A 12097-nucleotide genomic window follows, 5' to 3' on the forward strand; every position below is an offset into this window, starting at 1 on the left:
GTCTTAAGCTCCTCGGGCCATGACTCAAGTCTCATCCTGAGCACGAACTCGGGCAAATTACCCTTTGGTTACATACTTGCCCATGACACACATGTGCCCACACATGAAAAGCATGTCCAAGTGTGAAAGGAACAGTGTGCAGCACCCAGGAGGCTGTGGGTTCGAGGCTAGCCTTAGCAACAGAGACAAAACCCCACACACTCTGCCTCTCTAATATAAACTCCACAATCAGGCCAGATGAAGTGATACGCATAGAGATGCATCAGATATAGTAGAAATACACAAAAGCAAGAGTACAAAGAAATTCTAACAGCACTTACTGCCGTGGCAGGAAGCATCCTAAAACTGGATTCAAACTGCTCAGGGGGAAGAAACTCAAGTACACATACCGTAAAGGACTATACTTCCATGAATCAACCCAGTCAGTGTGTGTGGATTAAGGGGACAATCAGATCAGTGAATGGCTGTTAAGATAGTACACAGACACAAAGATGTGTATATGTATGTGCACATACACGCATGCGTAGCAACACTTAAAAAATGCAATATTCCAGCAAAAACAAACAGCCTGACAAACAACCCACGAGGACCACCAGGAGTGTTAGGATTCGAGAGAATCCCATCCACAAGATTTGGCAAAGTTGGACCCAGGGCAGACCTGCAATCCAAGCTAAGGGAGAGGCTGAGACAGGAGGATCACAACAAGGTCTGTCTGGGGCTCAGACCTGGTCTCCAGACTTAAAAGGCCAAACACAGTGGCCTATGCCTTTAACCCTAGCATCTGAGACAGTAGCAGGAGGATCTCCGAGTCTCTGACTCAAACTAAAAAGGTAAGGGTGTGGAGCCCCACGGCAGTCTTTTCTTTAAATTCACAAGGCCCCTAACGTGCAAAAAAAAAAGTCAAATAAGAAAGTGGGCTCACAGGATGGTGGGTGAAGTGCATGCTGCCTAAAATCCACACCACTAAGCTGTCCTCTGACCTCTACCCCTTCAAACATGAGAGGAAGCCAGGATCTCCAGGGGATGTGCTGGGACAGACACTTTTCTTTTTAAAGACTTATTGTGTTTAGAGTTCTGCCTGCATGTACACTTGCACACCAGCAGAGGGCATCAGATCTGATTACAGATGGTTGCTGGGACAGACATGGACAGTGTGATAGACACCCGGGGCTCGGTGGTCTTGCTCCCACCTGTCACTCCTCTCCCGGATGCAGCCTGCTTCTCCATGCAGAGCCATGCTCTGTTGGGTACATGCCTTCTACATAAGTGCATAAATGGCACTTCGGACTGCCACTCGCTCCTGCATGACTCCTCTGACAGGCGTTGAGAACAGCACACACACGCCTGTGATGCCCTCAGCTGAGATCCCTTCCGTTCCTCAACAGAGTTGTTTGAGCTGGCAGCCTCCCATTACTGTTCCCTCTCCACTCAGACTGCTCTGGTTCTGCCCCTCCCCCACTGTTAACCCTTCACCAAAAAACTCTGCGCGGACTCTTTAGCTGTGCTGTCATATCTAAAACTGTTTATGGCTACTGTGACTTCAAATTGATAGCAATGACTGACAAGAGCTTGTTTCTGCATTAAACAAACAAATGCAAATGTAAGTTTTATATTTTTGACAACTGCTTTTTACTTTGAGACAAGGTCTCATTACATGACCCAAGTTGGCCTTGAGCTCACTCCAGACCCTTCTTTCTGCCTCAGCCTCCTAGGTTATAGGATCACAGGGATTTGCCACATCCGGCCCTGACAACTGCATATTAGTCTAGTTGGTGTCTTTTATACATGTAATCTTAAAGGTGTATGCATGTGTGCCTTAGGGGATCTGAGTGCCATGTGTAATCAGGAGTCTGCAGAAATCAGAAGAGGCATCAGGTTCTTTGGACCTGGGGTTACAAATGTGTGCTGGGAATCACACCTGGGTCCTGGGACTCAGCAATTAAGACCAGTGGCTGCTCTGGCAGAGGATGTAGCTTGATTCTCAGTGTTCATGTGGTGGCTCACAACTGTCCTTGACTCTCACTACAAGAGCTCTAACACCCTCTTCTGGCCTCCACAGGCACTGCACACGGAGTGCATAGAAACACGGAGTGCTGGAAATCACCCCCACACAGTAAATCTTAACAAGTCCCCACTGCTCTGGGGCTTGAGAGAGGTCTCAACTGTTAAGAGTAGCTTTGCTCTCGCAGAGGACCATGGTGGCTCACAACTGTCTGTAACTTTAGTTCAGGGTATCCTATAAGTCCTGGGAACACAGATGGTACAAGTGTACAGGTAAAACACCTATACACAAAGAACAAGCTGAAAATAAGTAACACTACCATTACAGGTGTCTGAACCTCACGGCAGATTCTGTCCCACTCAACTGCTGGCTTTCTTCTTATTGCTGGGGTAATTTTCATCCCAATGTTAATTTTTTATCAAATTAAAATACATCCATAGTTTATAAAATGTGGAAGCATAAACAATACATAAATTGGACTTCATCAAAATTAAAGTTTTCATCAAAGAATACCATTAAGAAAATGATAACCCGCAGAAGGGGTGGGAATACCCATGAATTGTATGTATGGCAAAGATCTAGTACCCAGACTTATGAAAGATTGTTACAGCTTCCTCCCCTGCTGCCTTTCTGACTTGACACAGGTTATCTGAGAAGAGGAAACCACAAGTGAAAAAAATACATCAATAAGATTAGGCCATAGGCAAGACTGTGGGGCATTGTCTTGATTTAGTGATCGATGTGGGGAGGGCCAGGGGGCTGTACACTTGGGCAAATGGGCGTGAACAAAAGCAGGCTGTGCAGGCTAGCTAGTAAGTACATTCCTCGGTGGTCTGAGTTCCTGTCCTGACACCCTCAGTGATGGAGCGGGAGTGGCCTATGGTGAACTAACCCTCTCCTCCCTAGGCTGCATTTGCTTATGGAGTTTTAGCACAGCAGTGGGAATCTTAAAGACAACCAAGGGTCACTGTAAAGAGAGAAAGAAGGAGCCAGGCACGATGTTGCACATCTTTAATCCCAACATTCAGGGTGGGAATGCAACACCAGCCTGGCCACTGTCAGATCCTGTCTCAAAATGGAATTAGTGAGCTGGCGAGATGGTTTGGTTGAAGGGGTTTTCCTTCCTAGGCTGATGACCCGGGTCAGTCCCCAGAACCCATGAGGTGGGAGGTGAACCCACTTTTGGCATATGTTCCCCTCCCCTTGCATGAAGTAATGGTGGGAGGGGCATCCAACATCAACTCTGACCTCGGTGTGTATGTGTGCACACAGAATATGTGCATCTGCACCACAACACACACACAAAAGAAAGCAAGTTTTATGGTATACATTTTGCCATAATAAAATTATGAGAAAGGGGCTAAGTAGGAAAAAAATGTTGACAATTCTACTCCAAGGGATATATTAAAAAGAACTGAAAACAAATATTCTCTAACAAAACCTTAGATATAATTATAATAATAATAAGCAACATTATTCAAAATCGATTTCATTATGTTATTTCAGAAGGACTCTGGTACTTGTGATTCTTTTATATTACCTGTTATACCAGTGAGACTTGTTTTTTTATTGGTCTGTTATTTTTGCTTGTGCAAACTTTAAACGGTAGGTCCCCCCCTTTTGTCTGATGTGTTGGGGGTGCTGAGGATCAAGGCTCCATTCATGCTGAGCAACTGCTACCACTGAGCTGTCCATCACCCCCATTCCACTTTCCTTCTCTTTAAGTTTTTTTAAAGGTTTATTTATTATATATAAGTACACTGTAGCTGTCTTCAGACACACCAGAAGAGGGCATCAGATCTCATTACAGATGACTGTGAGTCACCATGTGGTTGCTGGGAATTGAACTCAGGACCTCTGGAAGAGCAGTCAGTGCTCTTAACCACTGAGCCATCTCTCCAGCCCTCTTTAAATTTCTTGATGGAATTAAATGCTGCTGCGGCCGCCACCGCCGCCAGGTCACTACACAGCAACTTTTGCTGTCACCATCAAGGGGTCACTTTTAAATAACTAACTGCAGCTCCTGGACATTCCAGGAGAGCCTCCAACCCCACAGAGAGATAGAAAAGGAGCCCTGGCGCCAATGCAGGGACAGTCTGAAAGGACTCGTGACAAGTAAGCAGTAAATGGGGACACATGCTGAAGCAGGTGTCTAACGATGCTGCCTTTTATGCCTGCCATAATGCTCGCTTTACCTTCTCTTCCAGATGGCCATAACTGCAGAGCACAGTAGGTCAGCACCCTATGGACATTTCACATGAGCACATAAAGCCTATACCTTGTCAGATTCTCTGCACAGCAGAGAGACATGTGACCCACGCTGAAGGTCAGAGGAGAGCACAGGGCTCCTTCCTGGAAGAGCCAGGCCACTCCAGAGCAATGCTGTGAAATGTCTCTCACTGTTGCTCCTTTCCAGCTTCTCAGGAGACATGCCACATCTCTTGGACACTGGAGAAAGTGCAATGTGATGTACTCACTAATATGTAGTTAAATTTAAAATGTCTTTCCATTGAAATAAACATTCAAGCCAGTTGTGGTGCACGCCTTGAATCACAGTCCCTGGGAGGCAGAGGCAGGCACAGCTATACTAAGTTTCAGGCAAATTAAAAAATATTGGGGAGGCAAAGCAAGGAAGAAGGTCCCAAATTTCAGCCTGTAATATATAGTGACACTTTGTCTAAATAATTATAAAGGTGGGGAGCGAGAAGGCCCATGTGCAACTGCCTTGAAGAGTAGTTTAGCCGATTCTCAAAAAGTTGAGCAAATCCGCTCCTAGGTATATACACACAAAGAATGGGCTCAGAGCACACTAGAATTGTACATGAATGTTCACCGTGTCAGAACAGCCTGCAAACAGAACTGACCTGAGTTCCTGTCAACAGAAGGACAAGGTAAATGAGACGGGCACACCCATGAACATGGAACATCACTGGGAGCACAAAGGGATCAAGCGTGGTACACATGCATGTGGATAAGCCGTGTAGTGGCTTGAGGGCTTGACAGCGACCACTATCAAGTCTGGGTTATGCCTTCAAAAGGATTAATTTACAGCATGTGAGTTATACCTCCATAAAGCTCAGGGCCAGGGTATGGCTTGGTGAAGGGCCCTAAGTAACTAAAGCAATTGAAAAATGAAAGAAAATAAATTTCAACACAACACACAATACTATGCAGTAGACAGACAAAAGGCAAAGTATGATGGTGCTTTCCTGTAGACCCAGACTTAGTAGGCTAAAGGAGGACTTCAAGTTTGAGACCAGCCTTTGCTTTATGGTGAGTTCAAGGACAGCTTGGGCTACAAAGCAAGACCCTAGTGGGAGAAGAAAAGATGAAAAATCAACGCAGCAACTCTAACACCTGAAAGGAATTTTAAAGAGAAAAACCAGAACAAATGCAAGCTCTGCAACCCAGGCTAGCCTGCACGCCAATGTGCGGGTACTTACATTTGTAGATGCGATTATTATTTTCAACTTTATACCCAAATTGTGAGGTTTGAAAGATACGCAAGGCGTCCAGAAAGTTCTCTCAGGATAGAGAGAAAAGTGAGTCAAAGATCAAGCAGCCAGCAGGTGAAGTGGGGGAAGGGCCCAGGGCACTGCCTGAAGAAGAAAGGACAAAGCCTACAACTGAAAACAGATCTGGAGAACATGGCCAGACCCAAGCAAGACAAGGGAACTGGGAAAGATAGAAAGCCCTAAGAAACCACTACTTAGTGACTTAATTCTGGAGGAGAGAGAGAGAGAAGGCAATCACACTGCACTGAAGAAGTATGCAGGTGAACACAGAACCAACCGCTGGCGTGGTCACGGGAACACTGGCTGGCTGCCTTCTGTCGAGACACTGGTGCTTTCTGACCTCTGCCACTGGTTTGGTTTTTTTAATATGTCATAATTAAAAGTATTAGGTAAAAGCCTCAAGAGTTCCCCGCCCCAAGGTGGGTGTGACATCAAAGCTGAAAAGAGGCCCAGAGGGCAGTGAAAACCGACTCTACCAACATCCGTGAGTCATCAAAGGTGTCCTCAGAATGCATTATCAGGGCCACTGGGATACAAATCTATCCTACCTGCACTCTGAGGCCTGTGCTCCCTGAATCTTCAGTGGCAGAGGGACCAGCAGACAAGCTGAGCTCTGATAGAACTCAGCACAGGGTGAGAGCTTGAGCACCCCGTGACTCACACCCCCTTCTCAACCCCTTTCTGTTTTGGGAGTGCCAGTAGATGAGCCCAGGGCTCCTGTGTGCCCAGCCAGCCCCACTGCAGGCAGTCTCTACTGGAGGGAACTTCTGGGTGAGTTATCTCGAGTACTGACAGACACGGGAGAAAAGCAGAAACTCTGTCTGCCATTTACCGTCCTCTCCTGCTGGGGCCGAGTCAGACGCCTGTACTTGGGGAGCAGGCAGCACTCAGTACAGAGCTGGGAAGGTGTAATTAGGGTGGCAGCTCTGTGTCCAGCTCTGTATCAGGGCCTTCCCACTAATTACCACATCAGTCCTCACAGGGTTCTTATGCAGGCAGAGACGAAGATCAAAAACCGGTGACTGAGCTGGGATCCTGTGTGACCAAGCCCATATCCTGCATAGGAGGCAGCTGTCATAATGCTCATCTGGAGAGGTCGGGTTAGGCGGGCAGAGAGAATGATCACTGAAGGGCAAGCTCTCACAGCCCAAAGAATAGGGCCTATGTATGATCCTCCCTGAGAGGCCCCATGTCTTTCTAGGGGATCACCCTTGTGACACCCACCTTCTTCAGAGAGGTTGTTCTCTTTGGTCTCCTTGTCCATCTGGCAGCACCAGCCTTCCAGCCTCTCCGTTTCTGCCTGAAGGAGCTTCAGGAACCAGTAGCCATCCCTGCGGCAGGCCCCTGGCTGAGCTGGCTCTGCTGGGGAGCTGGAGGAAGTCTCCAGCCAAGGGTCGGGTGGGGGCAGCGAAGAGGCCTCCAGGGCAGGGTCGCTGTTGTCTCCATAGGAGAGGTTGCGCTTGATCTGGGCAATCTTGGGGGCCTGTCGGGGGCCAGCATCAATGCTGATGGAATTGGGGTGTGAGGTACAGTCTGGGAGACTCCTCTCAGATGACTTACAACTGGAGTCATTGGCATCCTGGGTATCGGAGTCAGTGTCCCGACGGGAGGACATGCTGTGAGAGGGGGCGCTGCTTCTGTGGGGTGGAGGATGGGGACAGGAAGGAATAAGTCACCAAGAGGGCCAGAAACCAGCAGCTACCTGACCGGGACACACGGGGAGACAGAGAAACGGATGCATCATCTGCTCACCATGCGTCTGAAGCGGGTCCCACAGCCCCCGCTCATTCTCTGCCCATGCCCACACGCGCACACACACACACAAGGACACGGTCATAAGGTTGTCTGTTTACTGCAGTGGGGCCAGGAAGACCACCGGGATCGGGGAGCTATGGGCTACAGCCCAGCCTGGCCTTGCTCCCCTTGGGATGACTGGTCTCAGAGCAAGCGCTCATGTGTCCACCCACCTGCCCTGCCCAGCCCCCACACCTGAGCCACCACCCACACCCACACCAGCTTGGTTATTAGAAATCCAGCAAGGAGAAGTGGGTTAGGGAGAGCAGGAGAGGTGAGGGCGGAGGGAGGGAGAGGAGAGGGGAATAGCAGCCACCACACCTCTGTCCAACTTACCGCCAGTCGTCCTCTACCTGAACCCCGATGGACTGGAATTTGGTAGCGGGACTGGGCTCCTCTTTTGGCACTGGCTGAATGCAGTCAACCTTATTGAAGGACAACGACAGCAACGGCACGGAGACAAAGACAAGAATAAAAACAAACACCACACTTGCTGCTGAAATTCACATTAGTGGGACGACGCAAACAGACATGTGGACAGACGGACACGAGGCATGCAGACACTGCACGTAGGCCCAAGAAGGGCCAGGTTAAGCCGGGCACTGCTCATTCGCGAGGAGGCAGGGGGATGGAGATGACTGGCTTTCCCTACTCTGAGGAGGGCGCCATCACATCGATCGCTTTTGGTCCGTTGTCCTCCGAGAGGTGGGAACCGCTCCTTCTAGTCCTCTCCTTTACACGATCAGAGAGAAAAAAGGACGACGGGAGAGAACACACACAAAGCCACAGCCGTTATCTGGTGTAGTTGAAGCCGAGGGCTGTCTGGAGGCAAAGATCATTCCCCTAACCCTGGAGTGCAGCTTGAAAGGGGAGTGGTGGCACCTGTAGTTAGTGCCAACCACACACAGCAATTCTCAGACCCAGAACCCAGAGCCAGCAATGCTGTGCGATCCTTCCTGCCCCTGGACCTGTCACACTTGCTTTGTAAAGGGGGGCAAATACGGCAGCGGCCATGCCCTGGGCCCAACTATGGGACGGCCAGCTAAACCCACCCATCATGGCACCAGTACAAGGGGAGCTCACACCCGATCTGGGGCTTGAGATGTCAGGGTGAGATGAAGTGACAGCCTTGGGAACTGGGAAACCTTTTGTTTGGGACAGGAATACAGTCGCACTTCCAGTTTAGGAAGCACAGCCGTCTCCAAGGAACTGTGATGAGGGCATGGAGCAGGGTGAAGCCAGGTGTGCCCAGAAAGCACTAAGAGCTGAGTCCTCTCCCGGGTCATGTCCTAACTCTCAGGCCTTCTAGGAAGGGAAGAGAATCTGGTTTGGCCAACAAGGAAGACATGGCAGTTAGGATCCCGTGTCTGTAGGAATGCCACCCAGAGAGTCAAGTGCAGAGGCACTCATGAAGAACCCCAGCTGGAGAGAGCCGGCGGAGAGTCTGTCCAACTTCCTTCCTGTACACGGGGGATGGAGGACCAGAGCGGTCTCGGACAAGGCCCTGCCTGGAGCTCCTGCTCTGCCCCCTCTGTGTTCTAGTGTTTCGTCATCACCCTGCTGCTGAGGGGAGGGGATGGAGATCCCTGCAGCCCTGACACCCTGCACCACACCCACATGGTTCTCCTCTGCCCTTCCGCTGGTGTGGAAGTGCTCCACCTCCCCACACCCTGCCCTCAACTTGGTCCACTACGGCTGGCCTTGGCTCACTCACTGCCTTCTACTGCAGTCTGGAGGTCCAGACACGCAGAGAACTTTCTGGATTTAGACCAATTCTTGAAAACGGTGAGGCTGAGCCCAAGTCTGCCTGACTCAGCTATCAGAAGACAGACACCTGATGCTGGGGCTAGGAGGTGGTGGGGAGAGGCTGGGCACCACAGATATAAATACACACTGGGTTTGGCTTCTAGGTGGGACTTGGGCCACGGGGCCTACTTATTCTATGAGGGAGGCATAGGCCTGCCACCTGCTACCACAGTCTCAGTCAGCCATGGGTCTAGTGCTTCAAGTGACCTACCTGTCCCCAAGGCCCGAGTGGGCTCTGGGTCAAGTTTCCCTTGGAAAAACCCCATGGCTCAAGGGCCCTGGTCCCAGGCTTCTAGCCCATCAGCGTCTATGATCCACGATGCTCCCGCTGCCAAGCGGGGCCATGGTTTCCGTACCGAGCTGACCTTGGATTAGAGAACTGTTAAGCCAGCCCCACCTCCCATGAGTTGTCTGGTAGGGCAAAGGATGGAGTGGACAGACAGACAGTAGACAGCAAACAGTGTACAGGAGCTGGCTGGCTGAGTGTAACTACATTCACTGGGACAACCCACTGGAGGGGGTCCAGCTATGACCCGCAGCATGGGCAGCTGGACACGAGAACGTGGCTACAGGAGAATTTGGGTTAGCCACTTGGGGCAGAGGCACCAGAATAGACAAAAACATCTCTTCCCGGGAGACCTAGTGGGCCTCCATAGATGTAATTACACGCAGGCCGATGCACGGAGTGGACAGAAGACAGTGCAAAAGGGACCCCTACTTGTATTCCTATTGATGACAGTTTCCTTTTGGGGATGGCCTCGGAGTGGGACTCAGAGCTCGTCAGTGTCCCTTGTTCACTCTTCAGAGCTGCATGCTTAGGGGGTGGCTCCGGAGCTTCAGGGCCTGGGGTAATTCCACCCCGTGTCACACTGGGTGGCCGGGTACTGCTGTCCAGGCTGTCTGATGAGTTGCTCAAGCCCGACTGGCTTGTCACTTCACTCTTGTGGTCTTGACTGTCCAGGTAGGTGTCCTGAGCAGACTCGGTACTGCTCTGGACGGTGACTGAGATGAACGGTTTCGATGTGGTACGTGGAGGGACCGGTGGTGGGGTCTTCTTATATGCCACTAGGCATGATGAACCTGTAGATGGGTGAGAGAGCGAAGTGAAGGTGAAGCCTCTAACCCTTCAAGGCCACTCCTAGGCTGAGGCCCTGCCTGACCTCAGCTAGAGGAATGTGAAGCAAGAGGGTGAGAGTCATACACAGCAATGACCAAAACGGGGCACCCAGGTCCTGTCTACCCTCTTGCAAGGCCCAATCTAGGGGGGAAGCCTCATTAAGAGGCTGTGGCAGACCCTGACCAACATCAGGAGGAGGTAATAACAACAGAACTTAACTTCCCCAGGGTCACTCTGTGACCCTTTGGGTCCTATAGCTTCTTAACTTTTTTCTTCCTTCCCTCCTCACTTCCTCTATGTGGACATTCTGCTCCATTTGGCCAAATACAACACACTCTCTTTGCCATTCTCAACCACTTACTCCTCCTACAGAGACCTCCCACACTAGCCTGCTGCCCATGACTCTACTGTGCCTGATTATTCTCTCTGTTTCTCCTAAGTTTCAGGAAACTAGGTACTGCCGTAGCTCTGAGTCACCTGGGCTCCTGTGCAGCAGGACATACCTCAAGCACAGGGAGTGCTTACTTCTCAGGCTGCACTGCCTGGAACCAGATCAGTTACCACACCGGTGCTGCACCTGAACAAGGACCTTTCTCAGTCTTGCTCTCCAAGTGCCCTCTCTTATGATGGCTCAGCAAAGCAAGTCCCTACCCAGATTTAGGGTGCCCTCTCCCATAGAGACCCGAGCAAGCCCCCACCTGGGAGCAGGATCTACTCATCATAGAGAGATGGTGCCCACTCAGTGACAGTCCACAAGACAAGTCCCAGTGTCACAGAAGGACATAGCAGAAAGTTCTCTATCTGCTAGCAGAGAACATCACAACCTGATAGAATGGCTCTGAGAAAGTGACACAGTCGAACACTAAGGCTGTGGAGAAACACATAACCACTTTGCAAAATGATCAACATTTTCTTATAAAACTGAACATGCAATTATCACAGAACTCGGCAAGAATAACCAGGCAAGCTGCGCACAGAAACAAACATGCATGTACAGGCAACTGTATTTGCAAACCCAGAGACTGAAAACAAGAAGCTGAGTGGTTGAATGAAGGCACACCTCTACTTTGGAGTGCTACTCAGGAGTGAGAAGAAAGACACATGACAACTTGAAAGACTCTCAGGTCATTGTGCCTACTGGGTAAAGCAACTTCCCTGAAAGTGAATGAGCCTATTTATATTACACTCTTGAAATGAGCGGATTGTTAGAAATGAAAACAGATCAGTAACCACCAGGACTGAGGGCATCCTTGGGAAGAAGATAAATGAGAAAGACAGTACAACAAAAGGGACCTACTCATGTGATGGGACTGCTTTGTGCCTTTGTGACCATGGCACAATTAGAGGGACCTGCATATAAGAAATCTGCACTCGGGGCTGGAGAGATGGCTCAGTGGTTAAGAGCACTGACTGCTCTTCCAGAGGTCCTGAGTTCAAATACCAGCAACCACATGGTGGCTCACAGCCATCTACAAAGGGATCTGATGCCCTCTTCTGGTGTGTCTGAAAACAGCTACAGTGTACTCATATACATAATTCTTTCAAGAAGAAGAAGAGGAAGAAGAGAAGGAGGAAGAGAGGAGGAGGAAATCTTTATATATATATGTCTTATATATAAAAAAAGGAAAAAAGAATAAATGAATCTGCTTTAAAAAGGGGCTGGAGAGATGGCTCAGAGGTTAAGAGCACTGACTGCTCTTCCAGAGGTCCTGAGTTCAATCCCTAGCAATCACATGGTGGTTCACAAACATCTGTAATGGAATCCAGTGCCATCTTCTGGTGTGTTTGAGGACAGCTACAGTGTACTCATGTACATAAGATAATTCTTTAAAGAAGAGGAGGAGAGGAGGAGGAGGAGGAAGA

At 49.6% G+C, this 12097-nt stretch overlaps 1 protein-coding gene across 6 annotated transcripts in view; it reads right to left on the reverse strand.

Moving 5' to 3' along the window:
- DLGAP4 (DLG associated protein 4) overlaps positions 1 to 12097 on the reverse strand; it is a gene marked incomplete at its 5' end in the record, with an annotated part of 59458 nt that overhangs the window by 6101 nt on the left and 41260 nt on the right. For 4 of the 6 annotated variants that reach the window (XM_080925781.1, XM_080925780.1, XM_080925784.1 and 1 more), the window contains 3 exons: positions 6742 to 7154; positions 7648 to 7736; positions 9836 to 10197. In XM_080925781.1, coding sequence (XP_080781907.1) covers positions 6742 to 7154; positions 7648 to 7736; positions 9836 to 10197 — 864 coding nt within the window. Of the gene's footprint in view, positions 1 to 6741; positions 7155 to 7647; positions 7737 to 7963; positions 8044 to 9835; positions 10198 to 12097 lie in introns of all 6 variants that reach the window. The other 2 variants (XM_080925782.1, XM_080925785.1) reach the window with 1 other exon arrangement.

Source organism: Micromys minutus, assembly GCF_963924665.1.
Source record: "Micromys minutus genome assembly, chromosome: 11".
NCBI classification, from domain to species: Eukaryota; Metazoa; Chordata; class Mammalia; order Rodentia; family Muridae; genus Micromys; species Micromys minutus.